At 41.5% G+C, this 27,114-nt stretch overlaps 1 protein-coding gene across 1 annotated transcript in view; it reads right to left on the bottom strand.

The window, feature by feature from the left end:
• Window positions 1–27,114, bottom strand: part of tmeff1a (transmembrane protein with EGF-like and two follistatin-like domains 1a) — a 108,181-nt gene that overhangs the window by 18,253 nt on the left and 62,814 nt on the right. Inside the window, exons 4-6 of the mRNA XM_085254353.1 lie at window positions 14,631–14,660; window positions 2,269–2,365; window positions 1,277–1,425 (exon numbers count right to left, since the gene is read on the bottom strand). Coding sequence (XP_085110479.1) covers window positions 1,277–1,425; window positions 2,269–2,365; window positions 14,631–14,660 — 276 coding nt within the window. The remainder of the gene's footprint in view (window positions 1–1,276; window positions 1,426–2,268; window positions 2,366–14,630; window positions 14,661–27,114) is intronic.

The raw sequence follows: 27,114 nt of genomic DNA, 5'->3' as shown, positions 1-27,114 counted from the left end.
CCGCTGTTCTCGCCGGCTCTAGTGAGGCTTGAATCCCCGGCTAGCTCTTGAGCTGGTGGGTAACACACGAAAACGTCGGAGCACTTTTGCAAATACGTGATGTCCTGACAAACTGAGCAGATATTTGGAGTTTACACAGCTACATTCTAAAAGTTTATTTTGTGACCCAGAAAGATTAATAAGAGTAATATTTAAACTAATTAGCTGCCGCCATTGTTGGAAACTGGAACTGGCTGTCCTATGAATTCTGGGATAGTTTGGGCCATGAAGGATACACCCGACCCATCCTTTAAATCTGGGGAAATGAAGGAGGCATTTGTCTGCCACGTTTGGAGCAGCCTTCGTCGCCTGGCTGTGACGTAATTGGCTGACAAATGCGGTCTCCGAAAGATGCGGCCAAGGAATTGGGACATACCTATTGAGACTGCCAGCATGGTTGGGGAGGGGTGATGATTTGAGCAGTGAACCCCTCTGTACACCAAAGTATTGTAGAGTCAGGAGGCCGTGTGGCTGACAGCTAAACGCTGGCTAAAAGTAAGTCATGCAACGGTCCAATGATCCCAAGCTGAGCTGCAAATCTCCAAGAAAATGGCTGAAAAAGAAAATGCACCAAAGTCCTGACCTCAGCCTGATTGTAATGTGACACCTCAGGAGAGCTGTGCATAAACAAATGCTGCAAATACCAGTGAAGTGAAGTGACGCCGTAAAGAAGAGCGTGAAAGACTGATAACATCATGCAGAAGTTACTGCTGCTGAAGGAGGATCTACAAAGCACTGCATCGCGGGTGTAGTTCTTCACAGGACTGCAGACAGTCTGGGTTGGACGACGGGGTTCTCTGCAGTCTTAAACAGGCCTTAGAGGGGCTGAACTCTAAGCTGCAACAAGCCTGATAAAACTGCATCGTGTTACTGTATCACCACCTCTGCTTCAGCATGCAGTCATTTATAAACGAGTTACAGTTACAGCCTCATTCTGTGATTTAAGATGAGATTAGCTTCAACGCGTCAACCTGAGCGGCTTTAAACTGCCCACAGAGCTCGTGTAATGCAATCGTGTAATCTCGTTAGGTCTTATGGGGAGGGATAGCTCAGTAGGTAGAGTGGTGGCCCCATGATCGGAAGGTCGGGGGTTCGATTCCCCTGAACAGCTACCCTGAGGTACCCCTGAGCAAGGTACCGTCCCTACACACTGCTCCCCGGGCGCCCAATGGCTGCCCACTGCTTCACTGAGTGAATGGGTTAAATGCAGGACCAATAAAGTACACTTTCTTCTTACCGGGGCACCTGCCCAGGTGTTTGACATCGATCTGCTCCTGCTTCATGCACGAGGCCTCTCTGACCAGGCAGGGGTTGTTGTAGGAGTTTCCGTCAGTGGCGCACACCGGGTTTTCATTGTGACCGCTGCAGTCGATGTTACATATGCACCTGAAGGGAGGAGAGGAGTCGAGTTAGGAGAATAAATGTTGTGTCTTCAGTCTGAACGCGTCTCTGCCACACAATCATTAACTGAAGTGCGTTTAGAGGAACGAAGACGCTGCTCATTAGTCCTCCACAGACCGGCTGCAGATACAAAGAACTAATTTCAATCCCTTTCAAGAACTCCTTCACTCGTGATTAATGGTTTCAAATTTACTCCCAGAGTTCAATGGTGGGACCTAAAAAAAGAACTTTTTGACTCTTATTTCAGTCGATTTATAGTCTTGTTTCGCTACGCTTAATAAGTCAAGTCGAGTTCATTTATGTAGCCCAATATGCCTGGAAGGGGATTGCAATCGATACAGTATAAAAAGCCTGTTGTCCTTAATCAGATCAGAATATCTCCCTTAAAAAACAACTTATAGGTAAAAATATGGAGGAACGCTCACAGAGAGAAGCAAATATATTGCTCACATAGAAATCAGGACCTTTATTTACCTCAACTACAAAAGTCAAACGGCCTTGGAGACGGATCTTATTTGTAAATCTCTCTCTGTGTAAGTCTGTAAAAGCCTCACTTCAGTTTATTTAAGTGGATTTTTCCAGTGTCATATATTTTATTCCTAGAGCAGCTTTGCATGATTGACAGCCCCAAATAATCCTTCTTTATCTCATACCGGGCCTCAGTTTATCCTGTCTGAAACAAGCTGTAAGCTAACTCTATATGATTGGCTGCCGCACACAAACAGAACAGGAGACAAAAAGTGAAGCTTTGGTGTTGTTGGTGTCAGTTTGTATTTACACAAACCTCGGGGGTGAGCTTCGTATGAATGTTACGAGTCGAACACTCACCAGACGTCCTCCGAGTCTTCGTCACACTCTGCTCCGTATTTGCATGTGCTGCACTTGGTGAACTTCTTCCCGACGTCTGAGCCCGAGCCCTCGTCGTCTGAAAGACACAAAGAAGAAAAACTTTAAGTATGAGTGTGCCTTTAAACAATAATGATTATTAATCAGTGTCTTTTCACTTTTTGTAAATCGCTTTGGACCAAAAGACGGTGCAGTGAGCAGTGAGATATACCAAAATGTACCAGTATTATTCACGGAGGCATTAGCTCAATTTTCTACAAAAATCACACACTGGTATCATGTAGCTATATGGAGCATTTTTTTAAAGGAACACACACATTAGATTCCTTAGGGGTCATTTTGAGACAGGACCCCCTTTCAATAAACAGTCGCTACGGGAAAATGTTGTTTCCCAACCAGTAGGTGACTATCTGGAAACCACTGGGTGGAACCTACGGGTTGCTGGCAGTCGCTAATGGGAAGCCAACTGTTGCACCAAAAACTTTGTTGTGATTGCAACTTCTCCTTTGACGGAAGTGTGTGTTACCACTGAAAGCACATTTCAAGAAATGCGGCTTTTACTTTGAAGGTGAGCACTCCCCATTTCTGGTCACATTTCTCGAGCGTCGCTGCAGCTCAGAAAGGAAATGAGCAACTGCAGGAATCTGCCAGCAAAAAAGCAATCGCACTCTCAATAGAAACCAATCATCAACTAGTGGGGGAAGACACAATTTTCCCTTGCAACTAGTGATTACCAGATGGTTGCTGACCAGTGTTTTTATGTGGGACCAAACCTTAGGCCAGCAGTGTCCAACTCCAGGCCTCGAGGGCCGGAGTCCTGCAGGTTTTAGGTGTATCCTTGATCCAACACCTGGTGGTGAAAGTTTTCAGTAAAACAAAAGCTCAGGTCACAGTGATTCACTCTGATCCAAAAGTTCAAGGCCTGAACTACGATACATGCAGGGTTTGTTTCTACTCTTAACTCTGTATGAGGTCAAAGAGGGGAGATTTCCCTAATATGGTCATGTCAGGCACAGGAAGTCCCACCACCTTCTGTTTATCTGGTGCCTTAAAGAGAGCTAAAACAGCTTGTTTCATGCTGCAGGTGAAGCAGAATAGGCCCTCTGTGCCACACTGAGTACTGGTGAACCAGACCTTGACCTGTTTGCTCTTCCAACACATGAACCCAGAACCTGTGACTGTTTAAACACAGTTATAACGTCTGAATAAATTCAGCTTCACTTAAAAGTAAAGACGGGTTGTAAAGGAGGAGCCATGGTGTTGTTGTTGTACACTGTTACTGAGGAGCAGAGATGAGAACTTGTACTGTGAAAAGTGTGCCGTTATTCACCTGTGACACTCTGCTTGTTGTTTCTCCAAAAAACTCGTTTTAATTTCAGCGCACCGTCTGTTTTGCTCTGCTGGCTGTGAAACTCTTTATTCATCACTTTCCCCTCATACTTAGCTTTTATTATTATTATTTGTGCACATCTTTCCAGAACAGAAACCTGATTTCATTTCAAAAACAACCTCCAGCTCACATCAGCTTCTGTTCCGGTGAGCGCCGCCGTGCCCTTAACGCCGCAGGCGCCGTTTTCCACCATCAACACGCGACACGGCTCACGCGCTTTTCTATCAGACACAGCTGAACGTGTGAAGAGGCTCCCGAAGCTTATTGGCCAAATGGAAACAGAGACAACGCGTTATCATCTTATGATATTATTATTATTACCATTACAGGGGGATGCGTTTAATACCATCTCGCATGACGGCGTCTATTTTCCAGCAGGGAGCGAGTTCAGAGCAGATGAGGCGGTAACAACCCACAGCATCAAATATCAAAGAGCCGTGGGGATTATCCCAACCCGCCTTTCATCAAGGGAGCAGTTTTCATGATTCATCAAGTGTAATTTTGTCATGTAATAGAGGAAAAGCTCAGAGCCATCAAGGGGACGGAGAATAATCCGCAGGAAATGTAATGAGCATCCTCAAAGCTGCGCCCGGAGCCATTAAAACATCTATTCAACCTTAAAATCCAAAGAAAGGTGAGATCAGAGCTGCAGCTCCACTGCAAACAAGCAGCACCCTCAAAAACACTGGAAATAAAACACGAGTACACGTATAAGCAAGAGAGCCTTTACTCCAAAATCACAGTGTTGGACAAAATCACCAACACTCGTCTTTAAACCTTCAGTCTACTCTGATTAATACACAAGCAGGAGATTTAAATTTACTATGATCCAAAATCAGGATTTAAAATAAAAAAATCAGAAAAGGAAGAATCATGTAAAGATTCCAAGGAAGCTTTAAATTGTAAGTGAAAAAAGTCCTTCAGCACTAGAAGTTGCTTTTGAAACTGACCCCAGAGGATTTTATTTTGAAGGGTTTTCATGTAGGATGACATCAGATGATAATCCGTTTAATCTAATTCTGCACCTGCATCAGATTCATCCTCACTGATAACCTCGTATCCAAGTTTGAAAGATCATATGTTCCTTTCTACTTCTAATTTTAAAATCTTATGAGAATTACTAGATTTTTCTATTGTTGTCAGTGTTTATTGTAATGACTTCATGCAGCCCATTTGCAGTACCTTCATGGGAATCACTGATTTTGTTAATTTGATTTGGTCCAAATGTAGCTCGACGTTTTATTACTTGTTTAAAAAGATGCTGAAAAAGTGACTTCGACTTATCACAGACTTTTAGGTTTGGCTGAAAGGTGAATGATGAAGTCGCCTTTTTAGGATGCGGGAAGATCTCCGTATGCATACAAAGCCTCTGAGCAATTTTCTACTCTGATGGTTCCTGAATGATGTGAAAGGCCAAGCTGTGCTTTAGTGGTCGCGGCTGCTTAGAATGCTGCCCCGCAGAGCCACACCTGATGGATGGTGGGTGGGTCCAACCACATGCTAAATAACTGCATTCAGTTTGGTGCAAAACGCTAACTAGTCAGTCTCAATCAAACACAGCTTTGAACAAAAACACGACTGTAACAGGAGCATAAACACAGCAGTGTCTCGAGCACTCACCAACACTTTTATTGTCTCAACAGACTTTAAAACCACAGCAAACACTGCAGTGGAGACATATACGGTACAGCGCTCATATTGTCATACTGCTTTCCTTTAAATGACTGTTCGCTGATGATACAAGACTAAATTTATCCTTAACCCTTAAATCTAAGCAAATGAGAGGTTGTGAGTGAATCAGTCCAGATCATCATCGTTCAGTTCAACGATGCAAAGACATCTGCTTTGTCTGTCTGTGAAACGTTACACAAAACAGCTCCACTGTTCACTTTCAAGGAAGCGAGCATCTGTCCGCACATGTCGCACATCTGCAACCGTTACTGTGAAATGTTGGTTTCACTTAACGGGAGCTGGTCAGCTGACACGTCCACCATCTTGGCATTATTATGAAGGAGGACTGTGGCAATATCTGAGTTTTAGTAAGCAAGTCTAGTTTATTTATGAAGTGTTTTTCACAGACATGCACAACAAAGTACAAAAAAACTGTAAAAACTATAAAATCAAAACCAAAAGAATAGAAATATTCACAGACTGAAAGGTTTCGTCCTCCGTGTTCTTCAGTCTCTGAAGAGATGAACAAATTCTGAGCCTGCGATTGAAGACTGCGAGCTGCAGTGTGTTTAAGAGAGGCTGGGATTAAAAGATTGTGGCTCAGGAGGCAGCGCAGGAAAGGTTGGTGGTTCAATCCCAGGCTGCTCTAGTCTGCCAAAGTATCTTTAGGCAAGATACTGAACCATCTGAGAGTGATGTTAGATAGAAAGCATGCAGACGTAAGGTATGCTGTACAGAGCATGATATAAGAACCAGTCCGTCCTAAAATCTCTCTTGAACTCACTCAGTAGTCGGTAGTCTGGCTGCGACGCTGGAAACACGATTTCTCTAAACAGGGCGTTCCAGTGTTCGTATCGCTCGTTACAGACACATTTATAGAAGCTTTAAATAAAAAAGTATAATTAAAATTCCTGTTTGTTTAAAAAACAAACAATTACAGTGTTATTTAAAGTATTATCCTCTGTGGTTTATTAACACAGCCAGACGCTGCTGTTTTATTATTAATGTGTGGCAGCCAGATAACAGCTGGCCACTCATTAAAAAAAGGTGATGCCTCTCTGACAGCCTGTAGCATGTTCACATTATTATGTCCACCTCGAGACACACAGAGCTGCATTATGAGTAAGGATGGAGAGGTCGCGCTCTTATTATTTCTCACTTATTGCAAGATTTCGACAGCAAAAGCATGATTAAAATGACTGGTGAAGACAGACGCTGCAGTGTGTGTGTGTGTGTGTGTGTGTGTGTGTGTGTGTGTGTGTGTGTGTGTGGGCCTGCTGGCTGACAGATTGGCCTGCTGTGTGTGGATGTATTGAACACGGAGAGCTCAGCTGGGGCTCGGAGGCTGCCGATCGATTGACGGGGATCTGCAGCAGAGAGGCTCCTTTGTTTCTGTTCAACTCTGCTGACAGCAGGACGCTGCTGCTCCAAGCCGTCTCCACCCACAGCCAGAAACACAGCGACTGCACCAACAGCTAAAGCCTCCTCATATCCACACAGTGTCACATCTGGACTTTCGTGTTTCATCATTGAACGGGTGTAGAAGTGGTGCTCTCTCTGTGTATGAGACTTTGTGTCTGCATGCATGCACATACTTTATGTAAAGACAAATTCATACACGGCGCAGGTACCAGGCTGTGTACAGAACCACTCTTAACAGTGAAGGAACTACACATCCCATAATGCACTGCAAATGCAAGCTTCTAACGCAAATGACTTCCAGTATTCTTATGCAAAGTGATTCAGTATCATAGTGTTTAGTATAGTTTTAGTCTGGTGTGTGTCTGTACCTGTTTATATATCTTTGTGGGGACCAAAAGTTGGAATGTTACTATAGTTGTGGGGACCAACAGTCACAGCCCAAAGTGTCTGTCCTCACGAGTTTGAAGGCATTCTTGAGACTCAAAATGTGGTTTTAGTGTCAAGGTTACAATTAGGTTATTGTTAGGTTTAGGCTGAGGGTTAGGGATTTACTTTTGATATTTAGGGTAAGCGGCTAGGGAAAACATCATGTAAATTACATGTCCTCACTAAGATATCAAAACGAGAATGTGTGTGTGTATACTGAAGTAAAGTACACATGCTCCGATGTGTAAACCGTGTTTTGTTCCCGAGTTCAATCACCGCTCTAATTGTTTCTCAAATTTCATGCTTGCCACTGGGTTTAAACATTGCCATGGTAACAGCCACCTCCATTAATCAGACAAGTCAGTGTTTCAACTTAGAATTGTGGGTAGAGTAGTTCTTTTCCCTGACATCACAAATAAAACGTTGATATCTTCGAGACTTGTGTTTTCTACAGGAGCATCTACAGCCGTTTCACTGTTGTGACTGTAAATAAGTCTAGTTTAGATGGTTACAGCTCATAATTATGACATAGTGGGCGTCTCGCTTTTTTTTTTTTTTAGAATTTTGTCATTCAGATATTATAAAGTTCAGGATACTCTATGTGTCATGTCTCCTTTCATAGAGGATTTCATAGATGTTAGCGAGGTTAGCCACGGTTGAATTACGTCACAGCTAAATCTCACATCTTTTGGATCCATCCTCATGTAGAAATCAGTCCACGTGCTTCATCCTATCCTCTGGCTAATGTTAGCTAACAGTAGCCAAACACACCCGTAACACAGAAAGAAAAAGCTAGCTATCCAACATAGCTAACCATAACTTTGTTGCTAACATCATCAGGATGTTATCAGCTGGTTATTTTTGCCCTCATGAGAAGTTATGTGTGGATGCTGCTCGCTGTTGACAAGAGGTTTTGAGGTAAAACACATGGGAGCAGCTTTAAACATCCCATTGGTTTGGATTTCTGTGGAAAACCCATCTTTGTGGAGTCTTTCATTTAGAAATCAGTCCTCAAGCTTTCCAAGGCAACTGAGAGTCAAGGAAGGCGCCATTTCTTTAAGCTGCGCTACAATCGATTCACACTTTAGCATTAATAAAAATAATTTAACACACGAAAAATATGAAATAGTAAAAGATCCACTGAATCTGATTTTCTGATCATCCAAACCTTAAACCGGTTTTGTGTCCAGAAGTGGACAGAGATCAGGTCTTCATCCTCCCCCTCATCATCACATCGCTGACATCTGTTCAGTTTCAGACCAGGAGGCATCGAGGTTCAACACACACACACACACACACACACACACACACACACACACACACACACACACACTACAGAGGCAGGAGAAGGCTAATTAGACGTCGACAGAAAAGGTTAAAGTATCAAACTGACAGCTCAGGGTGGAGGCCGAAAGCAGCAGGTCGCCACCCGTGAATCATCCACAGCATCATGTGTTTAATCCAGCGTCTGTTATCATGAAACTAATACGTTTAGCATGACTGCAGATCAGGACAGATGTGACAGTCAAAGACAAAGGAAGGAAACAATAAGCTTTAAATGATTAATGTGACACAGAATTAAAAACTATAAATTATATTCCAGCTACTGTGCGATCAGCGCTGACGCTTAGTGCCAAAAATGCCTCTGAGAAGTTAATGGGTTTGTTGAAATGAAACCGTGTGCGTGACTCGAGCGGCGGAGGTATTTCTGTTCTAACGCAGACGTTATTTATTGGATGAATTTTTCACGCCTTGTACAGCTGATTTGTTTGTTGTTGTTTGTGAATGTCAGGCTTCGTTTTATCAGTCCCGAGCAGATGCACTCGCTCCTCCTGTGAAATGGTGTGAAAAACTGCAGTGACCTGCTGTTACGGAGCCTTTTCATTCAGCCGTGTATTTGTGAGCTGAGGTGACTCACAGGTTCTGTATTTTCCAGCTTATTAACTAAAAACTTTCATTAAAACGTTTTTTTAAGGCTGCAAATTAGATGTAGATTACAGGATACAGGTATATTCTTGCTTGTTGCATTTAAGCTGTTTAAAAGCTTAAATAAACATGAAGTTAGTATGGATTTCCTTCCAGTCACTATAGATCGAGTTGGCTTTGTTTTAGTTAAAGATTTGTCTCACTGACCTGTAAATAATGTGACTTTATTAGGTGATTCTCAGCTGTTTATGGTTTATGTTTGTAATGCACGAACCTTATATTTCTTTCCTTATCTAACATTAAATGTTAAAGCTATTTTCTCAAAAGCTCATATATAATAAATGTATATTTAATGACTTAACCAAGAAGCAGAAACTTCTTTGGAAACCCATTTAGCTGCAATTTAGAGCTAAATCACAGCTGCTATTTAGTTGCTATTACAGCTGCAATTTACTGCTAAAAAAGGTCATGCACTGAAATGATAGATTTTTCCTTTCCTTTGCAGATTACCTGGAAAATACTGAAATAAAATTTCAAACTGCTAAGAATGGAGGGGAAAATAAATCTCATCGCGTATGCTCATATATGAACGAACCCACGGCCTGACACAGGGTTAAATCTGGCTTTGCAGATGCAGAAGCGTCGTGTTAAGACTGGTTAGTGGACAGTTTAAGGTTTCTAAGTTATTGGGGCGATCGTGGCTCAAGAGTTGGGAGTTCGTCTTGTAATCGGAAGGTTGCCGGTTCGAGCCCCGGCTCGGACAGTCTCGGTCGTTGTGTCCTTGGGCAAGACACTTCACCCGTTGCCTACTGGTGGTGGTCAGAGGGCCCGGTGGCGCCAGTGTCCGGCAGCCTCGCCTCTGTCAGTGCGCCCCAGGGCAGCTGTGGCTACAATGTAGCTGCCATCACCAGTGTGTGAATGGGTGGATGACTGGATATGCAAAGCGCTTTGGGGTCCTTAGGGACTAGTAAAGCGCTATATAAATACAGGCCATTTACCATCTGGACAGTCATTCCCAGAATGAAGAATGCTGGAGCACAATTTTATGGACGTTTTGGATCTTCTAGTGCAGGAGTGTCCACCTCGAGGGCCGGAGTCCTGCAGGTTTTAGATGTGTCCTTCATTCATCACAGCTGATTTAAATGGTTAAATGACCTCCTCAACATGTCTTGAAGTTCTCCAGAGGCCTGCTAATGAACTAATCACTTGATTCAGGTGTGTTGACCCACAGTGAAATCTAAAACCTGCAGGACACCGGCCATCGAGGCTGCAGTTGGACACCGTTCTAGTGAGTCTTTTGGCGAGTGTGATCTTTCATCAGCAGCTTTCATTTTGTCTCACCACGGCCATCGCTCCATTTAAAACTGTGTGGTGCCACTGCTGTACCCCAAATCATGACCCTCTTGATTGGGAGTCGTCTGAAGGCCGTGTCCTCTGCTGTCATCACCAGTAATCTTGGAGTTGTGTTTGATTAGTCCCTGACACCAATCTAAAGCAGAGCTCTACACGCCTGTTTTTACAATCTCAGAATTTTTAGTTGATTGCGTTTCTAAAGAGGAGCTTGCTCATGCACTAATGTAAATGTATGTAATCCTGTATCCACTTTGGTAATTTGAATCTTTCTCACTCAGTAAATCTGCCCTGGATTTCTCACAGACAACTTCAGCCAGCAGGTCAAACACACGGTGTCGTATCACCGCAGTACTAACGCTCCTGCCACAACTTCACAGCTACTGTCACTGTTTACAATTAGAGTTTCTCACCTACGGAGCATGTCACTGTCAGGATCACAGCTGTGTGGTTTCTCAAGTTCTTCGACTTTAAGACGAATGTTTGTTCCACGGCCCATCGATACGGGGTGATGACGTTTCCAATGGCCCTCAAACACTGCCGGTAAACTTGCTGTCGTCTCCTGACAGTCAGTGGCGGCTGGACGATCCACATTCACCCAGCATGGACTGGAATTGATTTACATTTGTGCAGAGATTTTGCAAATAATCGCACCACGAGAAAACCGCTCTGGCTTGGTCAGACACACAGTAATAATGTCTCTGCTTAAACAATCTGACCCACTCTGGATGAATTTTTACAAACTGCCCATCGTTTATAAGGACAAAGCTTTTCAAGCTGGTTTACAAGAGCAACAATTGCTGCTTTTTCTAACATCTACAGATGGGTTTGTTCTCGTTGAGTCACTCTGTGCTGCACTATTGTCAGTAGGGCAGCACAGCAGTGAAAATACATTTTAACGGCCAATGAACAAAATATTTAAACAGCTGAGTGCAAGTAAAAAATATGTTGAATGGTTAAATTCGAACGCAAGTCTGCTTCTTTGTGTTTGAATCCAAAGCTTTGTGCAGACACATTTGTCAGTCAGCCTTTACCAAAGAGAAAACCAAGCCTTTAAACTTGAGCTGTAACAATTTGACCCTCAAAAAATGAACATGAAAGCAGCAAAGCCCAAAGAAAATTACAAATTACAGTGGAGAAGAAGGACTTGGCATCATCATGTCTCCCAATCAAGTCGAAATTATTCACACGGATGATCTGTGAGGAAGGAAAATCACCACATCTCCACGTAATCATTCAAATCACTCTTCATAAAGAACTTATCAGCCCTGAAGGGAACCTTTCAGATTTTAAAGGACAGACATTACACATGAATAGGGTAAAATCTTTTACCTAACAGATCTCATTAGAAAACTCTGCCAGTTGGTTGACCTACTTTAAGGGCACATTTTCTTACCTACTTTCTCTGATTTATTTAGTAGAGATTGCATCCTTCTGAATTCAGCAAGCATCAGTCTCCAGCTCACACCGGAGCAGTTTTCCATCATGGAAAAAGGTGGACTGCCATCTCAGGATGGAGAGGAGCTGCTGCCTCAAGTTAAGGAGTTCAAGTATCTCAGGGTTCATACGTAGGGGAGGAGTGGAGCAGGATATTGGTGGACAGATTGTCTACTGTGGTAAAGAGAGCTGTGAAGGCAGAGTTGCTGGTTTATTGGTTGATCTATGATCCTATCCTCCTCTGTGCCCACGAGCTTTAGGCACTGACTAAGATAAACAACAGAATAGAATCTGCTTTGGATTTCATTAAAAAGTTCTCCAGACTGTTTCACATCTGTCATATGTGCTCAGGGTGAATCTGCTCTCACTCATTCACAGCACAGGGCGCCAGTGGTGGATCTGCCAGTTCTGGTATTCTATGGCACAACTAGAGGAGTGATTCTCAAACTGTGGTACATGTACCACTTGTGGTACTTGGGCTCTCTCTGGTGGTAGGCGGGAAATCTCCAATGTTTTTAAAGATTAAATAATGTACCATTGTGGAGGTATGCAAAGATGACACAAGAGTTTCCGAAGCTCTTCTGGCAGCCTGAGTCGACCAAAAATGTCTCCCCGAGCGTGAGTCCTCTATGAAGAGCAGCCTTTCCTTATCGCCAAAGGTTGCGGCTGTTACAAAGCGCTGGGTCTTAAAGTTTCCCTGGGTCTTAAAACTGCAAAGGCGGCACAGCGTTGTCACGCTGATGCTTAAAACACTGCCCTTTTCCGCGGTGCCACCGCGCTGCGATCCCAGCCACCATCGATGAGTTGAAGGCCCCCGGGAGAATCGGTGGTGGTGCAGTAGATGCTGTCGGTGAGTCGGGAACTATCGCCTGGATGCCGAAGCACCTGGTTGCCAGGAGAATCTGATCCGCTTCTGCGAGTGAGCGGTAATCCTTCGCGGCCAGCAGCGGGGAGTTGGCAAGGCCAGCTCGCACCGGCACCTGTCAGAGGAAGACGTGAGTGAAGAGGAATCCGCCGTCATCCTAGCAAGGACAGCGTACTCTCCGTGGGCTCGAGAGCGGTACCATCACCCAAGCCCAAGAGAGAGAGGAGTTTCTCAGCCGTTCTGCATCGGAGAGGGAATAGCGCAGCACCAGCAGAGCCTTGAGAGCGGTGTATCATCACACGGCGGGTGGACAGCGGATCCAGCAAGGCCACCGCAGGATGGTATTTCGTGTCATTGGCTGAAACGCCACGAAGACCAAACTGAGCTTCGACATGCACAAACCAGGAAGGCCTGGAAGGCTGCCACAGCAAAAATTAAAACGTGCAGCTCTGCTATCACTTCCAACATAAATGAAGACAGAAAAATAAACAGCAGCGACGCTTGTAGGGTTACTGAAGTCGGGCTAGCTGGTATACAATGAGGTGCTGCGTGGTGGCTAGCTACACAGCTATGGCTAGCATAAACACAGTGAAGCTGGAGGATGAACGCTAACTTTTTTCAATTAAATGACAGTCTTAATAAAGCAGAGTAGTTTGGACAGACAGCGGTCCTGCTGATGGGTTGAGGGCCTTCTACGGTCCTGCCCAGCTCTCCTAGAGTAACTGCCTGTCTCCTGGAGAGACAGATATTGATGTACCATCCTGGAGGAGCAAACTCTGTAGGGCCCAGGTATCACTTCATGATACCATTAGTGACACTGACGGCCAAACTAGTGAAAAAACAGCGAAAAACGATGAGGAGGGAAAACGTGTCAGCGCTCTCTACGTCTAAAAACTGCTCCTGTTTTTGGGGTTGTCTCATTGTTGCCTTTCTTGTGCACCTGTTATAAATTTCATTAACACTAAAGCAGCTGGAAGTGATTAACAACCCCCTGTGATACTTACCTGACCAGATCAATACAACAGACGTTTGATTGAAATGATGAAGTTGAGGTTCCTCAGTCGATGACTTACATAAAGGCTTAGTTTGTAATGTATAAAATTGTATGTTTGAATATAAACGAGGTATTCTCATCATAAATGCACACAGATTTGTGCACATGTACAGTTAACAAAGTGAAATAAAGAACTAAATGTGTGTTTTAGTCAATTTTATTCTGCATGTCACATGCAGCCATGATTTACTGTTAGGAAACAAGTTAACAGGTGTGAACATGTTTAAAGAGCTGCCGTTAGTTTTCCTAACCTTTTCTAATCCTCCATGGATCAGCTCTTCCATCTCCTGCTGCTCAGAGGCCCCGCCCACATGCAGATGGCAGCGGATGGTGGAGGTACTGCCTCTCGAGCAGCCGCCTCCAATTAAAACCCCTCCAGCAGCCAAATTAAACAACAAACACTGTGGTCCGTGCTCACAGATGGTTGCAAAATGTCTCTGTTGCCAAATTTGGCAACAGCGAGGCTTTAAGCTCGACTCCCACAGGACAGACAACACCATTGTGTTCTTCAGGGAGGACTTAATGAAACCTTTATTAGAGGAGTTAACATTCAGGGCTGCAGAGGCACAGAAGGACTCACAGAGGCAGAATAAACGGTTCTGCGTGGAGGGGTTGTTCAGCCACGTTTTGACCTCAGTGATTAGTTTCTTCATATCACAGACGGCTCACAATACAAGCAGTTAATGTTTGTGCAGGGCAGATAACGACTCTGCTGTAATTGATTTGTGTTTGACTTTCACCCGCAGCAGAAGTGAAGCAGGAAATGAAATCTTTAAATAGCCCAGTGAAAGACAGACACTCACCGTCTCCGTCTCCTGAACCAGAACCGGGATCTGCGAAGACACAAGAGACACAAACCATCAGATTTCTGCTTGTTATTAAACCCTTAAACCAACCGTCTCCTGGACGGGAAGCCATGCAGCTTTTTAGTTCCTTTAGTGGTTTATTATATAAAGATCTTTTATTTAAGATATGTGCTTTTACAAACTTCATGTATAAAGTTGTTATTTATTGTAAACCCGACTAGAATTTGCAGCCCTGAACATCCAAGGGAAGATTTCAGATATATGCAAATGCCCTCCATGTTACGGATTCATAAGACTGTATGACTTTTGGGCTTTTTAAAAAGAAATCAATTCCATTACTGACTGATGATGAATTTTCGGTGTGGGCTTGAGCAGGTTTGCAGCATTAAAGCCACTGTTACTGCGATTATCAGGGACTTTGAACATTATTGAAAGAGGTGTGCATGTAAAAATTGTCACTACCATACAGTAAGTGAAAATAAACCTTGGAGATGTTCCAGGGAGTACGCGTACCACTTGTGGTACTTGGGCTCTCTCTGGTGGTAGGCGGGAAATCTCCAATGTTTTTAAAGATTAAATAATATACCATTGTGGAGGTATGCAAAGACGACACAAAAGTTTCCGAAGCTCTTCTGGGAGCCTGAGTCAACCAAAAAATGTCTCCCCGAGCGCGAGTCCTCTATGAAGAGCAGCCTTTCCTTATCGCCAGAGGTCGCGGCTGTTACAAAGCACTGGCGGGCTGGTTTCCCTGGGTCTTAAAACTGCAAAGCCAATTAGTCCAATCCAGTTTCAGTGGATTGGACTAATTGGTACTGGTATAAACAAGAACCAGACCCATTTATATAGCATCAGTACACAGTCACCTACGAGCAAAAACCTGGAGATGGTCGAAAGGAAGAACTCCCGTTCAACAGGAAGTGACCTCCAGCAGAACCGAGCTCATAGACTCTACTTGGATAGACCACCCAAGTGACTAATTTTAGCATTTTTTTTTATATTTTCAGTGATAATCATGCAAATCATGATCTATTGTTTTGTGTGAATAGCCTCAATGGTTCTGCTTTGATTTACTCAAACCAAGTACTAAATCAAACCCCATAGTTAGTAAAAATAACGCTATTTCACTCAGGGGGACTACAAACTTAAATATTGTTCCATCTATGAGATTTATCAATGGGTTGTGCCTAAAGGCATCAGGTGAGCCATCGGGTTAAAAAGAGCTACAAACCAAGAGCTTATAATTTCCAAATTTGAACAGAAATGAACCAAAATATACTTCAAGCATAATTCAAATGTTTAAACCGGCACAAACATATAAAGGCTGACACATGAAGCTGCAAACATTTGTACTGAACCCCAAAATCAGGGCTATTGATCTTGTACTCATTGATCAACTTTCATTCATTCATCCATTAACAGAGCAAATACATGTCAATCATGGTACAGCAGGTACAGGTATGTGGATGTAAGGGTGTATTCCTCTCTGGCAGCAGGTTTAAATAAACAGGATTATGTTTGCGGCGCCTCGTTGGCTCAGACCTGCGGCTCCATCAGGAAATTGACTGACAGCATAAAACTTGGCACATCTGCCTCGAATTAAGAAATGGACGCCGCGTTTGGAGTTTCTGGCACGCAGCTGCTGCTGCATTAAGATATGGACACCGGCTGCTTTGTTCAATTAAATTTCACCTTTAGCTGCTTCACTTCTTTACAAAGTCATGATGAGATTGTTTTTCATGGGAAAGCAGGAAGAAATGGTCCAAGAGTGGGTACAGATATTAATGGTTCTGTCAGTATGGTATTGATTAAACGTTAAGAGTTTGGTTGCAAACTGTAGGTGGGACTCTGCTTCAACCTCTTAAAAGCAAAAAAACAAAAAAAACAAAACATCAGTGGGTGAGGGAGATGTTAATTTAGTAAAGAGAAAATTATTTAATGTTCAAGGTGAAGGGTTTAAATCTTTTTCCAAAATCAGTGAGCAGTGGGGCTTGTTCTTTGATGCACTATTTTATGACCAGTATTCAGTGTTTGTAGTCATGTGACTGCTAATGACATGACATTAAGTGTAAAGAGAGCATAAAGAGACGTTGTAGACCGATCTGCAACCACAGGCCAAAAAGGGAACGTTCCCAGTTTCTGTTTGGTGTCCAAGTTTTTCAGGTCAACTAATAGTTTTTGGCTAGCTAGCCAAATAACATCTCTAATCACATAATATATTTTCATAATAATAACCATAGGTAGCAAAACACAGTTAGTCAGCTAGCTAGAATTAAATTGATAAAGTAACTCACAGTAAAGTATACTCTATTCCAGGAGTTGAATTAGCCAACCACATCTATATTAACATAGTTTGCTAAATAAGAAATCTTAAAGCATGTTTGTGTCAGTTGATAGCCACCTTCATGTGTCCACTTGCTGATATTACAAGGAGAGAATCCAGATAATGAAAAGATCCCGGGTGTGGTGAAGTTGCTTCTTTGTACAGGACTCAGAAAATCATCTTAGGATCAGAAGGTGCTTGATCCCTTACGTAGCACCTAGCTAGCTAACTTTAGCTAAACTTGCTAACATTGTTATTAGCAAAATGCTATCTGAAGCTACAGCAGTGGGTTTTTTTTGTAGTTATGTGGGGTTTGTGAGCTGAGAGACAGCCTTTTATTGACATTTGTTTGACATTTAACCATCTGTAAGCTAATATCATATATTTTAGCATCAAAACTGAACTGAGTTCTTAAAATCAGTCCACAGCCTGTCAGAGAAGTCAAATGTTACAGTTACAATCTGTTCTAACACTGAAAAAAAAAAAGAACTTGTGAAAACAAGTTACCCAACATACATTTTATGAAATAATGCATTTATAACCACACTTCTGTGTCCTTCATGGTTTAGTTTGATTTCCTACAATCTAATCAAAACCTATAAAACAAGAGCTTGAAACAGACGTTTGTTGGAAACGGGTCTATCAGGGATTTAATTAGATAAACGAAACATTACAACGCTGTATTGATTTGCTGGGGGGAAGATTTAGTTATACATGAGCGCAGAGCACACTTTAGAAACTGATAACAAGTAATGATTAGAATTGCACTAGATGAGACAAAGAAAGATAAATCACGGAAATATATGCACCGTGGGTAACGAGAGGAGTCAGTTGGTACAGATTGGAAAATAATAAGGAACACGAGTGAAAGTCATACTTTTTTTTCTAAAATCAATTTGGCCTAACTTGAAATAAGAATATAAAACAGAAGCTAATGATCCCTGCTGGGAAATGCAAGGAAATCAGCTGTCAGTCAGACCCCACTGCGCTCACTGACCTGCCGCCATATTTAGCCTATATATGAAAGAGCGATGGGTAACAAACTAACAAGGAATGAAAGTAATTACAGGTGGGAGAAATATACTGAACTCTAAACCTGTTTTTACTGTTTAATTCATACATGATGTGACAAAAGAACAAATAATCCATAGTCCACTGTCATTCCCACACAGCAAATTCAAAAGTGTTAAATGTTTTGGTGTTAGTAGTCTTCTTGCAAAAGTAGAGTTTATTTTACTCTAAGTAGAGTCACATTCTTTTAATGTAACTCTGAGGTGTAAAATGATAGTAGTTAAAATCGAGTGTTAAAAATGAGTGTTTCTATTTCAAATCTGGAGGTGTTACAATGGAAACATTAACTCTTGAACTCTTGAACTCCAACAGGGGCTATGACACCAATAGAGTAAATTCACAGACTCCGCCCCCAGCACCATAGGCTCCAAACGAAGCTGGAGTGAAGCCGTTTCAGAACATTTTGCTCTACATATTTGAGTTGTTTGCCATGCTTGGTAAATCATTTTTTCAAAGATTGTTTCAATTATTATTATTATCTTTTACTTCTGTGGCTCTTTGGAGTTGAGACAAAGCTGTGTGAAAGGCATTAGCCATGTTGCTCGGTGATAGCATAATATTCTGTTTTAGCTAGCTGAAAGGTATTGTTTGCGGGCAAATACCACAGCCTTGAAAAACAGCTTGCATGTGAATTTTCAGTCAAACTTTTGGTCAAATACACCTAAAACAATGTCTAGATAGTGAAATGTTGGTATAATGGTGCCCACATCAAACATTACTGTGTCTGATGTGGGCTTATCTGATCATTACTGTGTTTTCTTTGAAAGTAAAATCTCAGCCCACACAAATATATCAACAGCAGTGATCACAAAACGGTGTATAACTGAAGACAGTAGTGAGATCTTTAACCAGGTCTTCCCATTAACACCTGACCTGTCCAAAGGTTCAGTCAATGAGCTCGTCAATAGCTTTAATGCAAAAATGTTAAATGTAATGGATACTATTGCCCCCATTAAGGTGAAGGTTATCTCTGGAAGGAAAAAGTCTCCATGGAGAAACTCCACACTAGTGAAAAATGAAAAAAGAGAGTGTAGGAAAGCTGAGCGCAGATGGAGAAAAACAAACCTCCAGGTTCATTATGACATCTATAAAGAGAAACTTCACAATTATAATTTACAACTGAGGAGTGCAAGAAGGTCCTACTTCTCTGACATCATCACTAAAAACAGCCATAATGCTCGGGTCTTATTTTCTACAGTTGACAGGCTAACAAACCCTCCTGTGCCAGTGGCAGCTGAACTTCATTCAACCATGGCCTGCAATGACTTTGCCAAATTCTTCACAGACAAAATCAAAAAGATTAGACAAGCAGTTGGTACATCAACAGCAGATCCAGGATATGTACTGTGTCCACCGAAAAACTGTTTAAACACCATCAAACAGTTTGACCCTATTAACAGCAAAGACCTGGAGGACATCTTAGGTCAACTGAACTCCTCCTCTTGCTGTTTAGATGTCCTGCCAACAAGTTTTTTCAAAAAGGTCTCAAAGACTTTGGAGTCAGACCTGTTACAGATCGTCAACTTTTCCTTAATGTCAGGTGTGTTTCCAGAACCACTAAAAACTGCTGTAATCAAACCTATACTGAAAAAGGACAATCTTGACAAGACACAAATGAAAAACTACAGGCCGATCTCAAATCTCCCATTTTTAAGTAAGATCATTGAAAAAGCAGTTTCTCAACAGCTCAATTACTTCTTAAAACAGAATAACTGCTACGATGCCTTCCAGTCAGGTTTTAGACAGAACCACAGCACTGAAACCGCTCTGACCAAAGTGTTCAATGACATATGTCTGAACACAGACAGTGGAAAAATGTCAGTCCTAGTTTTACTGGATCTCAGTGCAGCATTTGATACAGTTGACCACAACATATTACTCAAACGACTGGAGAACTGGGCAGGTCTTTCAGGAACTGTACTAAACTGGTTCAAAACATACTTAGAAAACAGGAAATACTTTGTATCAATAGGTAACTTCACATCTGAGCAGACAAGTATCACATGTGGAGTTCCCCAAGGTTCCATCTTGGGACCCCCTCTGTTTAACATTTACATGCTCCCACTGGCACAGATTATAAAGAACAACAAAATAAACTGTCGTAGCTATGCAGATGACACACAAATATATATCACAATGTCACCAGGAGACCGAGGCCCTGTACAGGCTCTTGGTAAATGCATTGAGGAAATCAATGACCGGTTGTGCCACAATTTTCTCCAGCTAAACAAAAACAAAACTGAAGTAATAGTCTTTGGCGCCAAAGAAAAACGATTACAGGTCACCAGAGAACTTCAATCTATACATCTAAAAACCACAAACCAGGCGAGAAATTTGGGTGTAGTGATGGATGCAGACCTAAACTTAGAAAAACACATTAAGACAATAACAAAATCAGCTTACTATCACCTCAAGAATATTTCAAGGATAAAAGATCTGATGTCTCAACAGGACCTGGAAAAACTAGTCCATGCATTCATTTTTAGTAGGCTTGATTACTGTAACAGCATCTTTACAGGTCTACCTAAAAAATCAGTCACACAACTACAGCTCATTCAGAACTCTGCTGCTCGAGTCCTCACTAAGACCAAAAAAGTGGACCACATCAGTCCAGCTCTGAGGTCTTTACACTGGCTGCCTGTCCGTCAGAGGATAGACTTTAAAGTTCTGATGCTGGTCTATAAAGCTCTGAATGGTTTAGGACCAAAATACATCAGTGACCTCCTGACCCAGTATGAACCTTCCAGATCCCTCAGGTCATCTGGATCCGGTCTTTTATCAGTTCCCAGAGTCAGAACCAGACACGGAGAAGCTGCATTCAGCTTTTATGCTCCTTATATCTGGAACAAACTCCCAGAAAGCCTCAGATCAGCTGAAACACTCAGTTTATTTAAATCCAGGTTGAAGACTCACCTGTTCTCAGCTGCATTTGAATAAAGCACCAAATCCACACTTTTAAGCTTAAATTTCAAAACTTACACTAACTACTGATCTTATCTATTTCTGATTTTATCTGTTTTGATTTTATATACTGTTTTGTTTGTTTGTTAAGCTTAAATTTCAAAACTTACATTAACTACTGATTTTATCTACTGTTCTGATTTTATCTGTTTTGATTTTATATACTGTTTTGTTTGTTTGTTTGTTTGTTTGTTTGTTTGTTTGTTTGTTTGTTTGTTTGTTTGTTTGTTTGTTAAGTGGGTTTAGAGCTCTGGGTAGCTCCCCAGCTGGGTCTAGACTGGGTCTAGAGAGTATTTTAAATTCAGGGAATTTAAAATAGAAAGTAGCTCGTCCACAGAAGGACTGGTAGCTCCCCTTACGATAAGGGTTCAGATCGCGCAAACAGGTGTGAAATGTGTGTGTTTAGTTAGTTAGTTTGTTTGCTTGTTTTAATCAATTTTAAATCATGCTTTTTATTTGTTTTTGTTTCTAATGTCTCTGTAAAGCACTTTGAATCACCTTGTTGTTGAATTGTGCTATACAAATAAATTTGCCTTGCCTTGCCTTGCCTTGCCTACTTGAAGCCTGAAAATGATCTCCCATAAAAAAAAACAAAAACGAGCAAACAGCAGTAGCAGACGTCCTGACTGGATTCTACGTTAGCATAGATCCCTCCAGAGTTTTGTGCACATGGTTTAGGTAAAAATGAAAAAGGTTGAGGTTTTACATTTAGTTCAGTATTACCTGTTGCCTGTGTCTTTGTCTTTTGGGAAAATACTTTATACAAGTAATGGCTCAAAAAGGATTCCTTTTTTTTTTTAACTGTGCTGCAATTGATTACTGGATTATTTGTGTCATTAATTAGTGTCAACTAATTTTTATTCAATCTCCACACAGGATATGCTTGTGAAGATGGAATATGGGGGAGAGCAGAAGTGCGTTGCAGTTCCACAAAGTGATGAATGAAGGACATGCATATTGTATTTTGTATTTATTGAAATAAGTGATGAGAATGCTGTTATTTGCATTTACCAGCTCACCTATGTCAGACCTTTTGATAAACAAAATTCTAATGAAAGTGAGAACATGTATACTGTTACATCTTTCAGAAAATGTTTTGAAATTGTGGTGCACAGTTCAGAATAAATGTTTTTCAAAAACCATTGCATCTTTTTAGTAAATGTTTATTTCCAAAAGAAATTTCTAGAAGTTCAGAACAGTAAAATTCCTGCTTTTTAGAATGAATTAGAAGATAACTCTTACGTAGTTAAACTAAAATACTCTTTGAGAGTTAATATATAAACTCTTAACACCTAGTTAGCATTAGTAAGTGTTAAATTATCAACTCCAGACAGATTTGGTGTTTAACACTAAATCAGAGTTAACGTACCAACTCTCCAAAAAGAGTTAAATTAACACTCTCTGGTGTGGACCCATATAGACACTTTAATAGTGTTGAAATCTTTTTTTTTTTTGTTGAAATCAAATCTGACAGTGTTAATTTGGACATGCTGGATTTGCTGTGCAGGACATCTAATACTTGACTGAGTTTGTCAAAGTCATTGATTTTCACAGACGCAGACACGTGGTGTTCCTGAAACGATTTTGTTGCCTTTTCTGACTTTGGGTAAATTTTATTCCTCAATTAAATTGAAATGGTCGGGTCATATTAAGATTCGCCATGCACTGTTATTAACTTAAGAGACATAAAACTACAGTAAACGTAGTTTCTCTGTAAACTTGAATATTTAAACATTGGACTCTCAGCTTTGAACAAACCTCAAGTGGCCATTGGAGGGACTGCAGTTTATGGTGTTTCACTGCTCGGTTGGCATAGACTGAAGTGAATGTTTATAAATGTGTGAATGTGATATTTTTGTGTCAATAAGACTAGAAAACTGCTAAATAAAAATCAATCCACTTACAATTTACTGTTCTGATGAAATGCAGATATCCAGCTGTTAAAGATGACTGCCGTCAGTATACCGACTCACAGTATTTATAGAAAGCACTTATTTAGATAAGCTGGCATGTGGACAGTATACATAGTTTTAATTTGGCTCTGTCCCATCCTTGGCTTATTTCTCAGCCCAGGAAATTCCTGCTTGGTCCGACCACAGCCTCGGACAGAGGTCTGGGATTTTGAACAGTTTTTTCTTCAGAGTCCTGAGTTTGGATCTTCCTCCTTCGAGATATTCAGAAAACTGAACTAAAGTGCAGTAAAACAAACAGTAAAGCACAAAATGGTCATACTGGACCAGAACCACGGTATCCTTGCTCCAGCACCCTCCCTCCAGCTTGCAGCAGTTTAAAACAGGATTAAATGTCTGTCTGAGCAGTGATGTGTTTGAGACGTGAGATGTCACCAACATCTGAAAATGACTGTTTACCCTGCAGGATGAGAACACACAGGGCAGGATGGAGGCAGTTTTCTGCAAAAAACCTTTGAAACAAGTTGTTTCTTTATCAAAAACTGAAGAAAAGCTCAAATTTGAAGTTTACAGTTGTGATTTGATCAAACCTGAAAAAGCAGGGATGCAGGCAGACAGGAAGACGGAAGAAGATGAAAGAATGCGAGATTGAATCAGACTGAGAAGCTTTAGGTTTTAGATCCAGCTGATAAAAAGAATCTGTAACTGCGTTGGACACTGGATCGCAGACACCAACTCTTTCTGATCAATAAACTTCAAAGAACCTCGGATTTAAAAAAAAACAACTTTCATCCTGAGTAGAGAAAAAAGAGCATCTTTCATTTAATCTGTGAAAACACCTTCAGCTGCGTCGCTGCTTTTCTAACACCTTTGTCAGCCACCTACAGACGGTGGAGGATCATTATAATTATAAGGATACGTAACTGTTCATTAACCGCGTGGACACGTTCACTCCTACAGAGTTAAACTCCTACAGAAGAATCGGACGCTGCAGCCGCACCGAGTCAATAAAATGAAACATGGCTGACCCTGTGGTTAATGAAGCAGGCCGAGGCTTTTACCGCAGCTCGCTGCTTCCTCTGCTGCCGTCCACATCTGTAAATCAATCTGCTTCCGAACGCTAAATATCATTAAAAGGTGTTCCTAATGTGCAAAATAATGAAAAGCAAATGAGGCCTGACAGGACGAATGATGAGCTGAAACCCACCTCCTCAAACATCCTGACAGATGTGGAGAGATGTAGGTGCGATAATTTAATTCACATTAAATTTAAACACAAGCTGCTGTTTTTAACCCAAAGCTACACGAACTTTACTGTTCACGTCATGACCAGCCTGCTGTCATCCTGACAGTAAGTCTGCTGTCCTGTGGCGCCCTGATGCATTCGGTTATGACGCTGCAAACGCATTGTTTATTAATGAGCAGGGTTACTGTCGTTGATGAGCGTCTTATAACCCAAAATTCTTTTTCTAACCAAACCAGTAAGGTTTTAAAGCTAAAACCAAACCGAGAGGACTCTGCTGCCTAATCTAAGCTTCTTTTCAGTGCTGAAACCTTACCGAGTAGTTTCTAGTGTCTAATCGTGACTGAGTGCTTATTTACACTTTAAACCAGTAAAAATATCATTTAAAAAAGAGCTGATACACCAACACCTGCAACCTTAAGACGCTACCATCATTCCATCCTACTAATAAGGACTTTCTTTGCCTCAGACAGTGCAGTTATCTCTCAATTCAGTTCAGTTCAATTCAATTTATATAGCACCAAATCACAACAGCAGTTACCTGAAGGTGGTTATTATTGCAAGTTAAAAACCCGTCTTTGGCCTTTCAGTGGCCACAATTGCTTCACCCATCAGAGCCATGATGCCAAAAATACTCCTTGAATGTCACAAGAGATGCAGAAGGTATCTGATGACAGAGGATTATGTCACCAAACCCAGGTCTGGTCTACACATTTAGAGCCTCGGTCACGTCACGCCGGACCTGTTACTGGACTTCGCTTCAATATTGGTGTCTGCAAAGTCTTTTCCTTTGTCCTTACAGTTGTCGATGTTTGTAGTGTAATGAAATAAGTCAGAGACAGAAATCTGAGACGATTTACAAGTTTATGAAAAAGGAGAAAAATGCAGTTTGCTGGTGTCAAACTAATAAACCTTTGTGTTATTTTAAATTAAGCGCTTTTTCAAATGCATTTTTTTTTCGCTTGAATTTTTTACTTTAAACAAGAAATTTTAATATCACCGCTACAACCATTAGGCTAGTGCATTGATTTATAATGCATGTGGAATATTTTGGGTCTTTGTTTGAGGATGTGTTGTGTAACTGGACCTTCTTAAATATTATTACATTTAAAAATGTCATGTAAAAGAGCAGGAAGTTAACCAAACCCTTCTCGACAGCCTGGCTCCCCGGTGACCTGCTGAGTGTTAAATACACCTGTAATCTGTTCAGTAGGTGTGAAGAGAAGAACCTACAAAATCAAGAGGATCCATCCTCTGGAGACTAACAATCCCGGCAAATATGTTAAGATGAACCACTTAAAGACAGAAAAAGGACCAAAAGCAGGTTGATTTCTTTTTATTAACTATGAAGTCCGTAAAACTACAACCAGCTGAACACTGGACAATTTCTACAAATGATCTGGTACTGTGACAGGTCAGAAATATCTGATGTTGTAACTCAGACCTCAGTGAGTTTTAATAATCACCCAGAAAAAGGGTTTTACGTTAGAACATCCTGCACACTCCAGCTCCTAATTAAAGGGGAAGTATGTTTCATCTGCAGGGCGAGTGCTCTGACACATAATGAAGTGCACAAAGAGCTCGTCTTTGTATTGATCAAACAACTGATTTACAAACTAATTGGGCCAAGAACAGGATCTGAGATTAATAAAGATTCCCACCTCATCCAGAGCGCCTCCACACCTCGAAACGCTCGCTGCCTAAAGGACACAAGTCTCCCTGCATTAGCACTAAATGTTGGCTTCAGATATAGACTGGTGTGGGACTGGGCGTAATTCCTGGGGACGCTGGCCTGGCCATCGATAAGCTCATTCCGGCTCCAGCGGGGCCCTGTTTGTATCTCAGGTTCACATAAACATGAAGGAAAATCGATGACATTGATGTTTGTACCAGAGCTGCTCACTGCATCTGCATACTAAACAGCACATGCTATCGATAGCCAGGTCCAGTTTTGCTTTTAAAGTGGACCTCTTGTGCTCATTTCCACCTCTGTAGTTTTTACTATTGGACTCCACTAGAACAGCTTTGCATGACTCACAGTTCAAAATAATCCTTATTTATCTTACGAACCTCGGTAGAGCCATTCGATTCAACTGAACCAAGCTGCTTTAGCTCATTTTCTTTGAGGCCAACCTCCCTTTAGGCCAATCAGAGCCGATCTAAGAAAGTCATTCTGCTTCCACTTAATCAGACTATAAAGACATCAGGTTCCATCCAGGCAGGGAAATGATTCAACACCCATAACCAGCTGCTTCTGCTACACATGATCTGTTGGAGTTACTGGTTGGAAACAGCAACATCGAGGGTCCTGCTGTAAACTCTGAACAGACCAGTCTGCGTGTATTTGTGTAACAGTCTTTTATGGACAGCGTCCTTGTAAAATAATAATAAATAAAGACAATAACTGATATTTTTTTTCAGATTCTGACTTATTCGTGAGGACAATCTCATGAGTGGCCCCCATGAAACCAAAAGAGCGCAGACAGTGAGAACTGTCTTGATTTTATTACAATTTTAATATTTCATAGAATTTTTCTTATTTGGTCACATTTTGACATATTTGGCTACAGTGGTGCCGTCTTTAAATTACAGTCTTAATGTTTATACCCCTCCACACCTGACTGGTGCTGGAGGCTCATGGGTATTGTTGTTTTTGATTAGTTATTTACATTTTTTTCAATTTAATTCTACTATTTTACACACAGTCAAGTAATAAAAAAGTGTTCAGGCTTTCACTTCTTTAAACTAGAGCAGCTCTGCTTGATTCGGTTACAATTTATCTTCATTTATCTTAGAAACTTATAAACTTTTGCCCTCCCCACACCCCAACTGGCCCCTCCCTGAGCCTGGCTCTGCAGGAGGTTTCTTCCTGTTTAAGGGAGTTTTTCTTTGCCACTGTCACCACGTGCTCGCTCATAGGGTTGGTCTGATTTTTGGAGTTTTCTCTGTATTATTTTAGCATTTTATCTTACAATA

This window comes from Mchenga conophoros, linkage group LG18 (assembly GCF_057382185.1).
Source record: "Mchenga conophoros isolate Kocher_MC1m ecotype Shallow Benthic linkage group LG18, M_conophoros_male_GT1.1, whole genome shotgun sequence".
Lineage (NCBI taxonomy): Eukaryota > Metazoa > Chordata > Actinopteri > Cichliformes > Cichlidae > Mchenga > Mchenga conophoros.
The sequence above is the reverse complement of the archived record's forward strand: the minus strand, read 5'-3'. Positions and strand labels throughout refer to the sequence as shown.